Source organism: Manis javanica, chromosome 8 (genome assembly GCF_040802235.1).
Source record: "Manis javanica isolate MJ-LG chromosome 8, MJ_LKY, whole genome shotgun sequence".
NCBI lineage: Eukaryota > Metazoa > Chordata > Mammalia > Pholidota > Manidae > Manis > Manis javanica.
In genome coordinates, this window is record NC_133163.1 from 13,255,772 (window position 1) to 13,274,765 (window position 18,994).

The following is an 18,994-nucleotide window of genomic DNA, read 5'->3' on the forward strand; positions in this document are numbered from 1 at the left end:
GCTAGACAGGCTCCCAAAGGAGGGGACCACTGTCTTCCAAATGTTGTAGTGACATGTCTATTGACAGTACTCATTCATTCATTCCAGTTATTTACTGAGTACCTATAATGGACCAGCCCCTGAAAATACCTAAATGAAGGACAGGTTTCTGTCTTCTGGAGCCACACAGTCTCATAGGAGAGAAAGCTACATCAACTTTAAGACAGAATGATATGGTCTGTGGTAACCATGCCCACAGAGTGTTATAAGAGCACTGAGGACCCCTGGCCTAACTTTTTACAGGGCTGTGGTGGGGAGAAGAAACAGAAGCCTCCCAGTGGCCTTCCAGGAGGAGGAGGGGTTAGAGCTGGATTTAAAGGCTAGATTTGGAGTCAGACTAGTGTTTTGAGTCCTGGTTTTGCCACCTACTAACTATATAACTGGAGAAGTTACATAAAATCTCATTAAATCTGAACTTCGTCATCCCAACAATGCAGACAACTTTGTTACCTGCCTCACAGAATTGTGTAAAGATAAAGTAATATATATACAGTACTAATCAGAGTGCCCCGAACAGGCCATGTTCACTAAAACTTAGTCACCATCATTTGGCTGACCTTATTCACAGTGACATATATTATGTGAATTAATTTAGTTGTATATAGACACATCGCAAATAAAAGGAACTTGGACAATAGTGCTGATCGGTTCATTTGTGGACCAAAAAAACTCAGTTAACCCAAATAGCAAAATTTGCCCTTCCCAAAGTCACAACTTCTAGCAAAGGAGCCATAGAACCTGATGGGAAAATTGTAGGTTTTTCTAGCAGTAGTTTAGTAATTAAAAAAATAATAAATATTTTAAACAGTTCTCAGTTATTTGTAATGTGGCAAATATCAGTAGATACAACCATAACCTATGTAAGGAAAACCTCTTGAAGGGTCTCAGTAACCTTGGAGAGTCTAAAGATTCTGTGACCAGGAGGTCTGAGAACCACTATTCTGAAAAAAAAAAAAAACTCTTTCTGGAACTCTGTGCCCCAGATTTTTGCACTAAGGGGATGCCCGAGAGCTCATTGCTGGCTGGCATGTGTGGAATATGCCTTCAGGCTTTCCTTGACCAAATGTTAACACCTGCCTCCCGTCCCTCCGGGTGAGCTGCACGTGCGAGCATCACCTGGGTGATTAACAAATAGGTGCCCAGCCCCACCCCTAGAGTTAGTGATTCAGCTGCTCTGGGGAGTAGCTGTGGCTTCATGATTCTTTAAATCCCCAAGTGATTCTGATGTGAAGCCAGGGTTGAGAGCCACTGTTGGTGGAAAGGTCAGCTGGCTTGGTGATGTCAGAACATAGCAACAGCCATCTAGTTTATTTTAAAAAATAGTTGCTACTAAATACCTCAGGGAAACTACATCAAAACCTTATTATCAAAGTTAAAATATTGATTTTCCATAACAAGTTAAAAAAACAAGACTCAAAAAATAGCGGTGTAATCATTTTGCTGTTTAGATTCTTTTTAAAATAAAAAGTAGTCAGACACACCTGGTGTAACAAGGGTCAGTTCTCCCGGATCATAATGGCATCGGTTAGTGTCTTTCAGCTGGGCCCGCGGGCCGCCTCGGTGTCCGTGTTCGCCCTGGGGCCACGCTGCCCTTCCCAGAGGTGCCCTCCTCTTGCTCACCCCGTGGGCACCATCTGTGTATGGGTTACCCGGGGCGATGGAGTCCCAGGCTGGTTTCTGTCCACTTCCCCTACGTCACCTCCAGCAATGCCCCCGTAGAGGAATCCATGTTTCCTTCCTGTTGGAACACACAAAGCACAATTTAGATGGTCAGTCTATTACTGCAAATTCTCTTAAAATGAATAAATTATGGTGCATTTCAAAGCCCCAACAGAAATTATTTTTAGGCTCACAGCTTTGTCTCATCCAGAGTGTAACCAACTCAATTTGTTGCCCTGGTCAGCATTTGTCTTTTTATGTTATCACTGTTTTAAACTTCTAAGTTGAGAGTTACCACTAACAATTGGAATATCCATCTCCATATTACACTTTATAGTGAATTATAAATTAAGATTGTTGCTGTTGAAGATGAATATCAACAGCTTTAAATATGAAATTACCTGAGACTCTTGCTCTGTTCTGAAACTGTACCTCTAAGGATGAGTTGGAAAGAAGGGGGGGAGCAAGCCCTGTTTAGGGAGGTGGTTTCTGCCCATCAGAGGTCAACATGAAGAGGGCTGAGTCTTCTGATTTCTGAACTGAAGTTCTACCAACGTCTTTTGGCTAGTGAACGCGCCCAGTGGGCTCCTCTCCTTGGCCTTCAGGACAACGAGGTTTCATAGGACATTCGGCTTCTGAGTCCCTGGTGTCATTGCCACTTACCCACTCTTCCTTAGTCCAGTATTAGCCTCCATAACAGCTGCTTAGACTTAGGGCAAAAGTGTGCTTTTCTGCAGTTTTTAAGTCCTGTCCTAGAACATGATTCCAAATCTAGGGGTGTTGCCCTAGGGAATGGCCAGGGAATGAAGTGGGAAGTTGCTGGGTGTGTCCTGACAATGGCCTCCGTCTACTCCAGATACCCTCCAGGGGGTGAGTGTATGCCCCCCAGCCCTTATGTTGGAGTTAGGCCCCAACAAGGTCTCTTGGTAACTTCCCTGTGTAGTACCTCATTTATGTCCCATTTCAACCCATGTTATCCCAGCTGTGTGTGTAGCTACGACCCTTGTTCTGTCCCCTACCCTCACACTGTGCGAGACTGAACTCCTGGAAGGGCCACTTAGCATAGCATGTGCTAAAGAGATTAGCTAAAGCAAGGATGGAAACTAAGTTCCAGCCTATAGTGATTGTCTGTATCTCTCTGTGAACAATGAAACTCAGAAACATCATGGGGGCTGGCGTGTGTGTAAGTCCTGGACTCGTCTGTCTCTTTGGGAGGTGGGGGTTGGTCGGCTGGGTCTGCCCTGTCCCTCCTAATGCCGTCTTCTCGCACACCTCCCCAGGCTCCATCCATGCCACATCCGTAGCAGCCTCCAGAGTGGAGCAGGCCCTTTCAGAAGTGGCCTCATCTCTGCAGAGCAGCACCCCCAAGCAGGGCCCGCTACACCCCTGGATGACGTTGGCACAGATCTGGCTCCACGCAGGTACCATTCTGCCCTCCATCCCCCACCCCCACCCACAACCTTCCACCTGGCCAGAGGCTGTAGGGTCTTGTGGGCACTTGCCTGTTTATCCTGTAACCCTTATCAGAGGCTTTTGCATTCACACACCAATATGTTACTACTTCTCTGTGAGAACTGTTTGCTTCTGTGCCTCCCCATCCCTCTCCTGACCTGACACCCTGACCCAAAGCCTGGCAGAGAGAGGGAAAGATTTTCTGAATTGGGCTCCAAGGAATTCCGGGGAGCTTGCTGTGTGAGTTACAGGGTCTGTGCTGCAGTAGGGGCCAGAGAGCTAAGCCCAGACTTGCTGGAGCACGAGGCTCCAGCCCTGTAGATTTAGAGTGGGGTCCCAGCTCTACTGCTTGCCAGCTGTATAGACTTAAGCCTCCGGTTCCTCATCTGTACGGTAGAGTTAATAGCACCTGTCCCCTAGGATCAATGGGCGCAATGCCTGGCACATCCTGACAGTGGTGTCTTAGAGTCCCTGGGAGAGGGGAGGGTCATGTCAACAACACAGGTGTCTTTATCAAAGCCAGCGGAGGGGCCACGTGTTTGGTGTTTCCCACTTCCCTCCCTCTGCGCTCCTGGTAATCCGCAGCGGGAGGCAGGGAGCAGCAGCCACAGAACCGGGACCCTTGCCTGGAAAGCAGGTATGATTGCCCCTCCTCCAGTTTCAACATGGCTCCTTCTGCATCACTGGAAATCCCCAAAATAAATCAGCATGCAGGCATTTTAGCAAAGTGAATCCCACTATACAGAGGCTGCAGCAAATGATGGCTGTTGATTTACTTACGAATTTACATTTCTACATACAAGCTAACTTCTATTCCTCAAGTTGTATCACTTGATCTGCAAGACCCTAACTGGGCCTTCTCAGGCTTGACTCGCAGGGTGCGTGGTGAAAGTCCAGCTTGGCTGGGTAAAGTGCTTTTTATCCCCCAGCGTCTATCTGTTTACTCCTTTTTTGCCAAGGCTAATTGCCTGATGTTTGGAACCATTGGCAGACCTTCGTCTGTGAAGCATGGTTGGGTTTACCTGGCTTTGGCTCTTGGAGCCAAGCTCAGCCAGCCTCTTCTGTGTTGGCATCTTTAATTGAGCCATAACAACTATTGCAAATTAACAAATTATATTCTTCTAAGCAGAAGTACAAAAGAGGGATGATTCATGAATGTGCTGATTGTTCTTCCTGCACAGATGCTTGCCAGCACTTGGCCTCTAGCTAGGTCCTGGGTGAGCTGACTCCAAGGGCCCAGGAGCGGCAGTGAAGCCTTCCTCTGTGGCTCTTACAGAGCAGCCCCGACCCTGGTGTGGGACCTGGTGCCTGTCCTATTCGGTCGCCTTCATGAGCAGTGACTGCAGAGACCGTAGAGAGGAGTATACTTTAGTCTCTGGGCCAGGAGAGACTGGCTGATCCTGCAGGGCCAGTGTGAGGGCAGTTGGCTTTCAAATTGGAATTGAAGTCAAGGTTTTGAAGGGCCAAGTCTAACCCCAGAGGGCTGAACGCAGGCCTTCCAGGCTGGAACTCTGTCCCTGGGCCTCACAGGCATTGCTTCTCTTGCTTGTTTCTTAGAAGAGTTAATGACCTGCATGAGAGCAGGAAGTTCCGGGACAGCTTCCCCACGTAGCTTGCTGCCCCTCGCTCAGTTCTCCGGACTTTGTTCCTCTTTGCATAGCCTGCCATGATTCTTGGGAGGAAACTGTAGCTGCTTATTAGAACACTGAAGAACTTGGTTGCTAGAATTCAGTTTGGAACTATCCTGGAGTTTTATGTAACCATGTAATATCCGTGTCTCATTGCCATGACTTATAGAACAGAACACAGCTCACATTGCTATAACGGCTCTGGCTTTTTTAACATTCTGCAGGCTTTTAAAATTGAGTGATGGGAAGTGAGTGCCATACTTGGCTTACACACTCTGGGCAGAGTATGCAGAAGACTTACGTAATATGAATGAATGATGTAAATTGGAATCTTTATAGATTTGTGCCACATTCTTTCAAAGCCATGACTTTGAGTCAAGATTTAGAATCATACCATATATTATAGTCTTTGAAGAGGTAAATTCAGAAGATTCAGAAAACAGCCTCCACTGAGCTATACATTTTAGCATATGTGATTTGAGCTCTACCACTCTGAGAAGCAAAATAAAAGGCCTGCAGTTCTTGAGAACTATGGAAGCTAGGCAATACCTGCTTCCATCATCAGCTCTAGCAATACTGCCAGATTCCAGACTCTGATTATGTAAATTTTGTAAGCTTTAGGAGAAGCTAGTTAGATCAAGGCCTAGCACCCAAGGCCATGGGGTTTCTGTGGCATTTGTGGGTTCTTTCTCTCTTGGTTTATTTTTCTGGAGAGCTTAGAGGGAGTTTATGATGGGAGCCCCTGGTGGAGGTGGCCCCAGATTTGAGGCTGGCTTGCAGGTCAGTACCCACTGAGATGACCTCCGATTTCCAGCCTATTATATGTGCAGGTCCCTGGGCCACTTGTATATCCATTTAGATGGCAAAGTGCTCATGAATTAGACACCTGAGACCCACCAGGTGCTCTGAGGAAATGGGCCAAGGCAGGGAGCCCGGACCCAGGAAGACCAGGAATGCCTGATCACACAGGGCCCCTCCATTCCTGTGGGGGGGGGGACCTGCTCCCTGGGTACCCCCTTGCCTCTGTGCCCCTTGTCCTCCTGTCCTGAACACCTCTGACCCCAAGCCTTAGGCCTTTCATTGTGACACCTGGTTACCAGCCAGCATGGGCTGTGTGCTTCAGTTCTTTGGTTTGTTTAGACCTGTATGACAATTGTATTTTTTTAAATTTTTTACTGACATTAAATTATTTTTTAATACATGCATGTGGTGCACAGTGGAAAAAGTACAAAAGAGAGTGAAAAGGTTCCCCTTGGGCCTCGGCTCCCTCACCCACAGGGAGCCACCGTCAGCGGTCTCTGCCCTCCAGAGATGCTGTGCACACTCGGAGGTCATTGCTCATCAGCACAAATAAGGCTGGCTCATACTTTGACAGCTGAATAATATAAATCCATTGTATGAGTTTATCATAATTTAACCAGTACTCCATTGATCAACATTTAGATTATTTCTAGTATCTTGCCATACAGACAATGCCTCAATCAGTATCCTTCTATATATTGTTCTGTAAGATGAACTCCTAAAAGGGCAATTGATAGATAAATTTGGTCACATTGCCTTCCCCAGAATTGTACCAATTTACATTCCAGTCAACATGTGAGTGTCCATTTTCTCACATCCTTGCCAACAAAACAAACTATCAAACTTCTGACCAATCTGATAGGTGAAAAGTGGTATTTCCAGTGTCTGTTCATGGCTTCTGCCCATTTATCCTCTTAGATACTGAGCTTTTCTTTTTGATTTGTAAGCATTTATTACATGTCAAAGAAATGTGCCTTGTGTCTATGATATGTGCTATATTTCCTCTGGTTTTGTGTTTTTTGTTCTTTGGCTAGTTTTAAAAAGAATACATTTATCAATCTTTTCATTTCTGCATCTGGGTTTGACATTTTGAAAGTAACTATCCATTTTTTTTTTTGGTATCATTAATCTACAATTACGTGAGGAACATTATGTCTACTAGACTTCCCCATAACCAAGTTCCCCCTATATACCCCATTGTAGTCACTGTCCATCAGTGTAGTAAGATGCTATAGAATCACTACTTGTCTTCTCTGTGTTGTACAGTCCTCCCCAGTCCCTTTTCCTTTGGTAACTGTTAGTCCATTCTTGGATTCTGTGAGTCTGCTGCTGTTTTGCTCTTTCAGTTTTTTTCTTTGTTCTTATACTCTGCAGATGAGTGAAATCATTTGGTACTTGTCTTTTTCCACCTGGCTTATTTCACTGAGCATAATACCCTCTAACTCCATCCATGTTGTTGCAAATGGTAGGATTTGTTTTCTTATGGCTGAATAATATTCCATTGTGTATATGTACTGTATCTTCTTTATCCATTCATCTACTGATGGACACTTAGGTTGCTTCCATTTCTTGGCTATTGTAAATAGTGCTGCAATAAACATAGGGGAGCATATGTCTTTTTCAAACTGAGCTACTGCATTCTTAGGGTAAATTCCTAGGAGTAAAATTTCTGGGTCAAATGGTATATCTATTTTGAGTTTTTTGAGGAACCTCCATACTGCTTTCCACAATGGTTGAGCTAATTTACATTCCCACCAGCAGTGTAGGAGGGTTTAACTATCCATTTTTAAGGTCTCCCTGAAAGTTCCAAGAGCCTTCCAGTGCCATTTGTATATAAATCATCTTACAAGAAGGTCAGAAGGGGTTATTTCCCCCACTTAGCAGGAGGGAAACCCAGGCCAAATAGAACTAAAGTGCCTCCGTGATCTTGCTTGGGGCAGGAATCAGGAGAGCTGAGTTTGAGCATCTGATGTTTGTTGCACCTCAAGACATATTTCCTGGGAACCATTCAACTTCCTCTTTAGAATGCAAGCCTTCCTGTTGGCCATTGGAAATTCGTACATTCACAGTCACTCAGGGTCGCACCAGCCAAGCAGAGTCCTCCCCAAGCCAGGCAGCTTCTTGGGGCCCATCTTTCATTTTCCCCACTGGGATGGCAGCTAAAAATGACTTTGCGGTAGGTGGTTAATTTCTGCTTGTTACTTACTAATAATTATAGCTTTCACTTTGGCACCTCTCATAGTCAAAACCAACGGCTATTCTTAGATGTGCAAGATCAGATTTTCTGATTTCTGCCGGGAATTTAAAGCTGTGATACTCGCACAAATTCCTTGGTCTTGGCCCGATCTGTACCCTCCCCACCTGCCAGGCTCCTCCCAGCCTCTGGGAGGCAGCTTCAGCAGGGCCGGGAGGGTAATTCTGTGGCATGGCCACCAGGATGAAGTGAAGACAGCTCCCAGACAGGTGGTATGTGGGTCACTGCACGGAGAGCTCGCAGGAGGGAACACTTGGTTCCCAGGGGCCAGGCCTGGCCCCTAACAGTGCCAGTCAAGATCAGTCAGCCTGCCAGACCTGTCCCTGCTCCTGCCCTGGAGGGTTTGATTAGCTACCTGCAAGTTGTAGGCCATTAATGTTTACCAAGCACTCTGCATGTGTCAGACATACTCCAAGGACTTTATATGTCTTAACTTTCTTGGTCCTCATAATAGCCTTAGGAGGTATAAATTCCCTACTCACCCCATCTTACAGATGGAGATACTGAGACAGCTGTCAAATCACTTGCCTAAGGTTACATGGCTAATAAGTGGAGAAGCCAGAATTCAGACACAGCCAGTGTGTCCTCAGAACCCCAGTCTTCAGCCAGGGTAGGCACTGTTCAACACAGCATCTTTGAGCATCTGCTTCTGTGCCATCTGGAGTACAGCGGTCATGAGACACAGTCCCTGCTTTTATTTACAGTTTACAGAATGTGAAACAAAAAAATTGCAGAAGCACTTAGTTCCCACATTGCCAAGTGCCACGAAGGAGCAGCATGGCTCCTGGGAGAACTGGGAGCAGAGGCCTTTCCAGCCAGGCAGCCAGAGGAGGCCTGGGCACATGGGAGCAGAGACCCAAGGAGGGATCAGCACGTGGTAGGGATGGTGGTGGGAGGCCTGGGGCCGCCCGCAGGAGGGCCTGTTAGGAGTCTGGGGGAGTATTAGACGTGGCAGGGGCCTCAGGGCTTGAAACCTAAATAGAAAGCAACACAGTGGTCAGAGGTGAGGCAGGATCAGGCCAAGGCTCCCAATAGCCATGTTAAGGTCTTTAAACTTAATCCCCAAAGCATTGGTATCAAAGGACCTCATGCACAAGAGTGAAAAGATCAGATTGAGGTTTTTAAAAGATCACTCCAGCTAAATGTGCAGAATGGAATGGAAGGCAGCAGAAAGAGCAGAGTGAAAGTTAGGGGCACTGGTCCACGTGATGGGGAACAGCGTGGTCTGAGGTGGTGTCACTAGGGGTGGAGAGAAGTGGGTGCTGAGAGAGTTCTGAGGTGGAACTGATGAGACTTGTTGATTTGACATGGGGGTAAAGGAAGAGGAAAAATCCTACATTTGGAGCTTAAGTCAGTGGTTGCCTAGTGAGTCCATCTTCTGCAAGGGGAAGGCTGGGGCCAGAACTGATGTGCTGTGGTCAGCGAGGAAGAGAAGCAGGATCCTGTTGGGACCTGGCGGTACGAGGTGCCTGAGAACGTGCAGGTGCAGATGACTAGCTGGCTGCTGGTTATTCAAGCCTGCATTTCAGATTTTGGCTAAAAGCAAAATGTAGAATGAGGGTTTGAAGCCAGGGGGTATGATGAGAGCACCCAGGGAGGGATGGTGATGGAGCAGAGAAAGGGCCAAGACCTGAGCCCCTCTCACATTTAAAATTTGGGGAGGAGAGAAAAGCCAAAGAAATCTAAAGGGAGTGGCCAGAAAGGCTGGAGGGGGAAGCCCAAGAGGGGTGGTGTCGCAGCCAGAGGGCTTCGCAAAGGGGCCTGTGTGCACAGTCAAGGACTTGGGTTCTGGCCTCAGACTAGGTACGGACGGTCCTGGTCCCACCATGGCTGGTAGTGTGACCCGGGCAGGTCATTCCTAATTGCTCTGAGCCCCAGTGCTCTCTGCAGAATGAGGTCAGCTTGGCAGTCACCCACATGGTGCATGGAGGTTGCTCAGCAGGTGCAGGCACGTAGTAACTATTAAAATAACTATTTTTAAGGGCGATGTGGTTTGTAGGAAATGCTGCTAAATGGCTGAGTAAGGTGGAGACAAAGGCTTTTGCTGGAGGTGGCATGTGGGATTTCCTGGTGATGGTGACAGCTCAGGTTTCGGAGTGGTGGACATGGGGCCCTGCTGATACTGAGCACATGCAGACAGAGGGGGGTACCACCTCTGCAAGAATAGCCCCTGTGGAGTAGAAGAGAGATGAGCATAGCTGGGAGGGAATGTGGGGTTGAGTCGGGGGGCTTAAATGACTGACCCAGAAATATGTTGGGCTCAGATGGAGATGATCAAGTCAAGGCTGGGACCCTTGACATCCAGGAGAGAGAGGATAGGTGAAGGCGTGAGTCCCTCGAGGAGGCAACAGTGGTGGGGTCAGGGCCCAGGCAGAGGGACAGTGGGCGGCTGTAGAGCCCCCGATGGGCCAGTCGGTCTGGGGGTGAGAAGAGGCCCTGCTGGCTTCTGTCCTCTTTGCGGGATGAGTCAAGGTCAGCCAAAGGGGTGGGGCTCTGGGGAAGGACCCGGAGGTGAAGAGCTGGGCCGAAGCCAGAAGGGAGAATGCGTATCACAGATGCAGCTAGGGATGAGGAGCTCATTGCCATGCCACCAAACCCCTGGGGAAGCAGTCACTCTTCACAGGTTGACACAGCCATTTGCAAACTCAAAAGTACATGCAGCTGGGACCCTGGCAGAGGCACGTGGCCAGGCACTCAGCGAGGACAGGACCTGGGCTGTGTTCATCTTGGGGAACCACGGGCCCCAGCTTGGGGCTTGGCCCAGAGAAGCTCAGGTCAGGACTGACCCATGAAAACAAAATCATTGCCTCCTTTCCCTTCCCCACCTTCCCCACCTTCCCCACCTTCCCCACCTTCCCCACCTTCCCCACCTAAGAATGAAGATCAGTTCCAGGGAGAGCTGATAAGGATGAATGCCTCCCCTGGCCCTTGGTGACTTGGAAGGGTGACAGAAACACACCAGGACACATGACCCCTTTCTTCTTGGGCCCTTGTGCTGATTTTTGCATGAAAGAAGGAATTTGTGGAAACACTGGAGGTGTGCTCAGGGAGCACCTGCTGCTCCAAGCAGAGGCCCCTGCCCGCTCCAGGGACTCCTCTGCCCACAATGGGCTGGACTATCCCAGACCTAAGTTGCTAAGATTTGTTTCCCAAGCACAAGTCACCCCCTTTTAGGGAAGCAGTGTTTAGGGTAAAGGAAATAGTTTTGAGGGGTCAGGGCATCTGCTAGCCTACCTCCCTGCCTGCAGGCCAGACCTCAGACTGGGGAGTCCCTGATGGCGCATGAGTCTGTTCCTCCCACTGCCAGCCCGCAGGGGGAATGGAAGCTCGGACAGCACCCACACTAGGTACAGCCCTTGGGCTGCCTCTGAGATATACTGCTCCTTTGTGTCAGTTCAGAAGAGGTGTTCCCTCTGGGTAGACAGACCCCCAGGGAGCAGGCTTGGCTCCCTAAGGCACCTTTGTGAGAAGAAAAGGGTTTCCTCTGGACAGACACAGCCCTGTGCCAGGCACACAGCCTGCCGGTGGAGTACAGGCTAGATTGCAGACCTGCTCTGCCTAGTGCCTTTGCACAGCCCTGAGCCCAGGGCAGGCATATTGTGAGCCAGTTCTCAGCCTTGAAGCTGCCATGAAGCAGGTCCTTGGCAAGCATTAGAGGAATGAATGAATGCCTGAGGAAACTGACCTGTGCGGGATTGTGGGTGCACTGGCTGCCAGTCCCCCAGTCAGGAGCATCTCTTCCCAGTACAGTTTAGCCCTTTCACATCACATCTAGTTTGGGTCAGCAAACTATTTCAGAAGGCGCTCTGTGCAGGGCAGAGTCATGCAGGGGGCATGGTGCAATGCAAAGTGGAGCAGCCTTGATCCCGGCCCTCCAGGAGCATGGCATCTCGTGGGAAAACCAGCTCCTGCACAGGTCACCGTAGTACGAGGCAGAACACACAGGGCGGCAGAAGAACCAGAGTGTGAGAGGTGGTTACCCCCGGGAAATCACGTGCAGGGTGGGCTTGGTGGAGCCTAGACTGAGGAGAAGTGGGCCTTCGACAGGTGGAGATTCAGGGAAGGCAGTTTGAGCAGGAACAGCGCAAGCAGAGGTGTGGAGGTAAGCCCTCAAATTGGACCGGGGGGAAAGGGAGAGGTGGAAAGGTAACGCACCATAGGTAAAAACAGCTGGGTTACACGCACCCACAATAGGGACCCACTGAAGGTTTGCAGTTAGGGGAAGGGAGGCAGATTTTATTCCCAGCATTTTTCATGGTAATGACAAGAACAAACCAAGGGATTCCAAAGAGGGCAGTCAGAGCTTCCTCTGCGCTCTCTACCTTTGGTGGAGGGCTGTCCGCTGCCAGCGATCAGGACAGAATCTGTCCCGTGACCTTGTCAGAGTGACCTCTCAGAGCCACACCTGTGGTGGGGGCACTGAGGCTGCAGCGAAGTGAGTTCCGCTCGGGAGCCCATGGGCTCCGGAGCCGGCGCTGCTCTGTGTCACTATGCCTTCAGTGCAGGCTCCTGTATCTTCCTAAGCTCGCAAGGCCCCTTGTTCACTTACGTTTTTAACTTGAGTCCAGCCCTTGGTGAAAGGGACAGGGAAACTTCATTTGCTGTTGCTTCTCTGGCCTTTGACTTTCTTCATTGACCTGGGCCGCAGAAATGCTTGCCGTCTGACCGTCCTCCAGCATTTGTGTATCTCCAGACTTGGCTTGACGTCTCCTGCATGCTAGAGCCTGTGCTAAGCCTATGCCTATGGCTGGGAGTGGGTCACAGTTCAGTGGGGAAAACACCGATCCTATTTGGGAAAGAAGTCTGAACAGTACTCCTCTATCTACCTCCTGAGTTCTGGAACAGTTAAGAAATAGATGGAGCAGGGGCACAGATGGAGATCAAGCTCCCAGCTCCATTCGTTACTAGGGGGCTGGAATTGGAGAATGTGGCCTTCTGGTCTTAGTTGGCTCCCCAATGCAGCACCGCTGTGTTGAATAACCCGTCCCCAACTGCTGGCCTCCCTGTAGCAAGGGTATAGCTCAGTGACATGTGTTCCAGAGCAAAACAAGAATGCAAGCATCCCAGGAGCAAGGCACTGGCCGGGAGGGCCCTGAAAAGCCCTGTGGGTAAACCCAGGTCTCCCAAACGCAGCTGTCAGGCAGGACCTGGGGGAGGACTGGGGAAGGGGCCGGGCTCAGGGCTGCAGCAGATGAGCTCCTGCTCGAAACAAGGGGCAAAGAATGGCAGGTCCCCCAGAAAAGGTGATGTGATCAAGAGGATGATAGAGGTTCTAGAAGGTGCCATGGGAACACAAAGGAGGGAGATACTACCCTCTGGGATCAGAGATGGACATCTGTGAAACTCCTCCAGGAAGACATTGGTCCTTGTTTGAGCTGTGGACTCCCAGGAAGGCAGACTTTGCAAGCAGCACAGGCTCATACTAATTACCCACATGGCCTCTTGCATTCCGGGGGCCAACTGTACACCTGGCGTAAAGGCCGCCTCTGGGAAGTTCAGGGATCTGGGGAAGCCTCGTGACTATTTCCTCTTCCTCCACTAACCCAATCAGATGACTTGATTGATCTCAAAAATCCCACTACTCAGGTTTCATCCTGGAGCCTAAAACTGTATGTTCTGTTAGGATGTTATTTCCCCATAAAGGGGGAATGACTATTCTCAGACCTTGTTTCAAAGGAGCCGTGGTAAAAGGGAAAGGCTGGCTCTGTACCGCCCAAATGTGATTATCATTCCACCTCCTCCTGCCTTAGTTTCCTTAGTCTGGAACAGGGCAGGGCTTGGCTAAGCATTGCCCTCACTGTTTGCAGCTCCCTCTTGGCGGCTCCAGGTCCTCACCACTGCACAGGAGAGATGTGTCATCTGACAGGTGGACAGACCCAGAGAAGTTGCCTACCTTGCCCAAGTCGGCACACAAGGCCCAGGCCCTGAATCCTCCATGTTCTCGGGACACTGGCTTACAGGCTGGGTGCCCTAGAGTCCCCAGCAGTGCTTCAGAGGCCCCAAGGGAACCAAGCCAAGAGAGAAGCAGGCTGCCCATTGCTAAGATCTCTGGAAAAAAGAGGCTCCACTGGGGAAAGTGGCTTGAAAATCACTGCAGTACATTTTGCCCTGTGTCCTTCCATTTGAGCTTAAAATGGACAGATTTGGGAACAGCCGAGGCCATGTGTTTGTTCCATCTACCCGAGGAGCACAGGACTTACCAGAGGGATGGGTTTCCTCCTAACCTCTGTGCCCTGAGAAGAAGTCCTTGGAGGTCTGACTTCTTTCCCCCACCTTTGTGGTCATCACTCAGCTTAGTCTGTCTTCCGTTTGCTCACCCCCTGCAGGGAATGACAGCACCAGATCTGGGGCCGTGAAGACACAGTCGGCCTCATGTGAGCCCAGGGGCTAGGTCTCAGACCGTCTCCCAGAGGCCCTCACGGAACAGGACTTGCATATACATTGTCATGTTGGTGTCTAAGGCTCCTCCCACCGTGATACTTGTTATAAAAATTCTGGAAGCATTCAGGCCCTCCTCTCCCAGGTTGGCCTTTTCCCCCCAGAGATGTAGATGGGAGAGGCCCAGTGTATCTCACCCAGAGACAGATCTAGGCCCTGGGGATCTTGGAAATGTATATAAGCTCACCCCCAAAATGGAAGCAAGTCAGGAGCCAAGTGTACAGTGAGAGGGACGTTCTGTACAGCTCTCCTGAATTACTGCCACGCTCGGGTAACCTAAGACCACAGTGGGCACCCGTCCGACTCTGGCAAGAGCTTAGAGGGAATTATGTTACTGAAAGACACTGGACAGCCCTGCAGTCATTAGGAGGGTGTGTCTCCCAGGAGGGGCGCCCTTTGTCCGCGCCCAAACCGAAGGACCGTACATGTTGTCTTTGTTTCAGTGGAGCCCCTGTGTGTAGTAAGTGCTCAGAAGTCCCTGGTAAGCTGAATCTCTGGAGGACGTGAGGTGGGCACAGTACCAGCGATGGCCCCGTAGGGCTCAGTTGTCTTTGAATTGTCCGAATTTGCATGCCTGACAGGCCCTCAGGCCCTCCCGACAGGTCCCCGGGCCAGCCCTTCATCTCTATACTCCAAGGAGAGGACAGGACTGACAGAAGAACAGACAGGAGGTGCAGGTGCTTCTGTGCCCTGGCAAGACCTGCTTTCTCAAGCGCTCCATCAGGGCCCGAGGAGTCAGTAACTGGCATGAATATGATCAGGGAAGTGGGGGTGCTTCAGGAGAGGGGCCATCCAACCTGGCTGAGGGCAAAATGCCAGCAGCATCAACACTGACAGCAGCCTGCCCTTGCCCAGGCTCTGCGCTGGGAGCTGGAGGTGGGCAGATAGACAGACGACCCCCAGCTGCGCTTGCGGTCCTGAGCACACCTGTGGCCCTCACAAAGACACGCCCAGAGACACAGGCATCAGGTGCCAAGGCAGGGCTGCGCTCTCAGCTAAGGAGTCAGAGATTGCTTCCAGAGGTGGCAGCAAGCGAGCCAGGCCTTGACAGGGCCTGAGGGGGTGACCAGCCGAGGCAAGAGAATGAACAAATGGGAACAGCAGTCTCACCCTGGCAGAGCCGGTGTGCAGGAAGCAGTGCAGCCATAACCCAAGCACTCCAAATGCCAGGCAGAGCACCTGGCGCTTGTTCCTGGGCAGGAGAGTTACTGTTCTCTGTAGAAGCCAAGGGCACAGGCTTTGAGCCAGGCTCTCTGTCTAACTTGCCCTGGGATCTTAGACAAATCAGCCCCTTTGTGCCTCAGTTTCTTCATCTGTACAATGAGGATAAACTAGTACCTGTGGGATGAATCTATACAGATAAAAGGAGAAATTGGAGCACGTCCTGGCACAAGGCCCTTGCGCCTTGCGTGTTCCCTACTGTTACTGGTAGTGTTGCCTTTTACTCATTTCTGCGTTTAGCACCCATTTCTTGAGCTCCGGCTGTGACAGGCACTGTTCTAGTCTCTGGGGACACAGCAGTGAGTACAGTCCCTGCCCTCAGGTGGCTTATGGCTCACGTTCTAGGAAGTCACACAGACAGTACATGAGGAATGAGGTAAGCCTGTCAGTTCATTAGGGAAAGAAGGCCAGGAGGGAACCAGGCTGTGCTCAGGGTAGAAAGCAGAGATTTTAATTGGGGTGGTCAGGAAGGCCTCCATAGGGGGCTGTCTGAGGGGCAAACAGAAGTAGAAGGACTTCAAGAAGGAGCATTTGGGGGCAGGCAGGTGACCTGTCAGGAGTTCTGCCTCACAGGCTGATCTGGCAGCAGCTGCATGGGTCAGAGAGGCACTGTGGGCAGCCAGGAGGTGAGGGCTGGGAGGAGGCCTGTGCCATCAATGCGGGTTCCATGGTGGCCTCCAGGAGACAACTCGTGAGGTACCAGGGGAAAGAGTAAAACTTCCTGTCTTTTGTATTGTGGTCTACCATTTCTGCTTTGTGTGCATCGTATAATACATGATATATTAATGTACACGTACCTAGGACATACGGGCACAAATGTACTGACTGAGGCACAGAGGCCAATGGCCAGGCAGGAACAGATAAGGAGGGGCTGCCCCGGAGGCAGGAGGGAGAAGGGCCCGGGGTCCAGAGCCCAGCAACCGCCTAGCAGGGCTCCGGCACCGCTCCGCAGATGCGGCCGAGGAGGCGGGAGAGGAGTCCCAGCACTGGGAAGGTGGGGCTTCCATGGTCACGGGGCCCTCAGGAGCAGATGGCGCTTGAGGGCCTCAGAGACAGACAGGGGGCCCTAGGACATGCACAAGGGCTCTTTCAGGGAGGCCAGGGCTGCAGAGCAGTTTGGGACTTGCCATGTGAGAGAACTGAGGCCTGAGTTTGGAGCAAAGGTCATTTTCCTGCTCTTTTGAAAGGGACAGCTTGGCTTGTCAAAGGGCTCTGTCGATGTTATACGGTTAATGGTCCCCAGAGTGCTGGAACTTTCCCTGGCCAGAGGGTAGGGTCTGATGGAACAGCCATTTTATTTTGTGGAAGCCACAGCCTGCTGCCCTTGCCACATGTTTCGGCATCAGGAAACACTGCCCCAGAAGGTTTGCTTGTCCTTGGGCTCATTCCAGCCCTTTCTCTGTGGTGTCAGAGCTGAGGGCAGGTGTCCCAGATGCCAGGGTGCTCCAGGTGGGCCCTGCGGGTGGGTGTTCTTGTGGACAGGGCCAGGCAGGCCTCATTCCGCCTCCTGGGTGGCCACATATATACCCTCTGCGGCTCCCCAGCAAGAGTGACCCCAGCCCCTGTGTGACGGTGGGTGGGAAGGGCTGAGCCAGCAGCTGTTTGCACTCGGGGGGAAGGATGGCTGGCTCTGGGCCCTGTCTATTCCAGATGGACCCCTGACAGACTCCCATGGGGGGAATGTACATGTGCCCAACCAGAGTCATAGCTGTTTGCAGGGCCTCTGCAGGGCAGTGAACCAGGAAAGCATCTGTCTCCTGCTCTCCTCCCCACAGCTGAGGTCTACATTGGCATTGGGAAGCCTGCAGAAGCCACAGCCTGTACCCAGGAAGCTGCCAACCTCTTCCCAATGTCCCACAACGTCCTTTACATGCGTGGCCAGGTTGCTGAGCTACGGGGAAACATCGACGAAGCCCGGCGGTGGTATGAAGAGGCCTTATCCATCAGTCCCACCCATGTGAAGAGCATGCAGCGACTGGTGAGTCTGAGAGCCAGGCAGGGATCCCCACTCTTGCTTTGGGGCTCCCTGTGGGAGCAGCAGGGAGCTTATGACCTTTAAGCCTCCTCTAGTTCCACAAGCCAGATGCGGTTAGCCTGCCAGGCTGTCATTTGCACAAAGCCAGTGGCGCCTTTCCTGTTGTAATCTGTGTGGTGGAGGCCCTAGGAGGTGGCAGGGCCCAGCCCCAGGAGGCCTACACAGCGTCCTGTTCGGTGTGAGGGGGAGTTTGAGTCAGTGGTCTCCTGGGCACTGTTTCTCATCTTGGTCTCTGAGCCACTGTAGCTGCCACCTTGGGGTGTATCCACACCCCAGGGAGACTTCAATACTGAAGTCAGAGTTTTACAAACTGGGGGACTCTTACCTCGGGGGAGCTGGAGACTCCAGCTTCTCTGTGAGGCCACTGGCCCGTAGGGCATCCCACCAGAGGAGAGGAGGGGGCTCTGTTGCACCGAGAGGACCCAGGTAAGTCACCCAGTTCCCACACTGCCGTGTGGGTGTGGTGGCTCTCCAGAAACGCGCACGTCCCTCATTTGGATGCCTGGGCCAGAGCCTGGGGTTGCCCGGCTCCTCTCCCTCCCTCGGTTTTGGTTTCGGTCAATTTGGCGGGTTCTCATTTGCTAAGGACACATCTGGGCACAGCTGCCCCACAAAGCTGTCAGTCTGCTGTTCTCCTGTGAGTCCACATCGGAACGCAGAAGCGGACAGGGTCTGAGGAGCTGGCGAACAGCACATTGCTTTCCCAGTGCCTGCAGCCCAGACTGGGGTTCTGAATTTTCGTTCCAGACTTAGTGGTTGGAGATCTCTGATGTAATGAACCACAGGAAAGAAAAGCCCTGGAAAGAGCTGAGATGCCCTTAGTGTGCTTCCATAATCAGTGGGATGTGAAATGAGGGCTGAGCACTGGACAGGGAGTCTGGGGGCAGAGTTCTGGCCTCAGCAGGGTCACTTGCTCGCTCTGTAACTTTGGGAAAAGTCCACAAGGATGCTTCAGTTTCCCTCCTGTAAAATGAAAACATTCGACTCAACAGGCTGGGAGTTTCCGTCCCATGCTAAAAGGATGTGGTTTCATGCCTCATAAGGCAGATGTTCTCCAAAGGATCCCAAAGCCTTCATTCTCTTGCCATTTCTCTACTAACATTGCAAAATGTAGAAGGGGGCTGAGCAGTTTTAAAAATAACTAACTACTGGTTTTCCATTTTAAAAATAAATCAGACCTTATTATAATTACAGCTACTTATTTTTTTTTCAACTTCACTTTATGAGCATTTTGTAGCTCCATACAGCTTTATAAATAATTTTACGTATTATCCAAACATTAGTCTGTGTGATTACAAATATTACACGGCTTTTAATTTTTGTCTCACCATTGTAAGAAGAATTTGCAAAAAGCTCAGATCTCCACACTTTTGCTAGAGCATCACAGAAGGGGTATAATCAGCACCATGTATCTGGCCTTTTTATTAAAAAGAGGCAGCATGTTTCTACCTTGTGGCCTATGAATTA

General features: G+C 50.6%; 1 protein-coding gene across 9 annotated transcripts in view; it reads left to right on the forward strand.

Annotated features, from left to right (window-relative positions):
- Positions 1-18,994, forward strand: part of TTC7B (tetratricopeptide repeat domain 7B) — a 227,149-nt gene that overhangs the window by 179,093 nt on the left and 29,062 nt on the right. For 8 of the 9 annotated variants that reach the window (XM_036991605.2, XM_073241983.1, XM_036991606.2 and 5 more), the window contains 2 exons: positions 2,979-3,119; positions 17,268-17,470. In XM_036991605.2, the coding sequence (XP_036847500.1) occupies positions 2,979-3,119; positions 17,268-17,470 (344 nt within the window). The remainder of the gene's footprint in view (positions 1-2,978; positions 3,120-17,267; positions 17,471-18,994) is intronic. The other variant, XM_073241981.1, reaches the window with a different exon arrangement.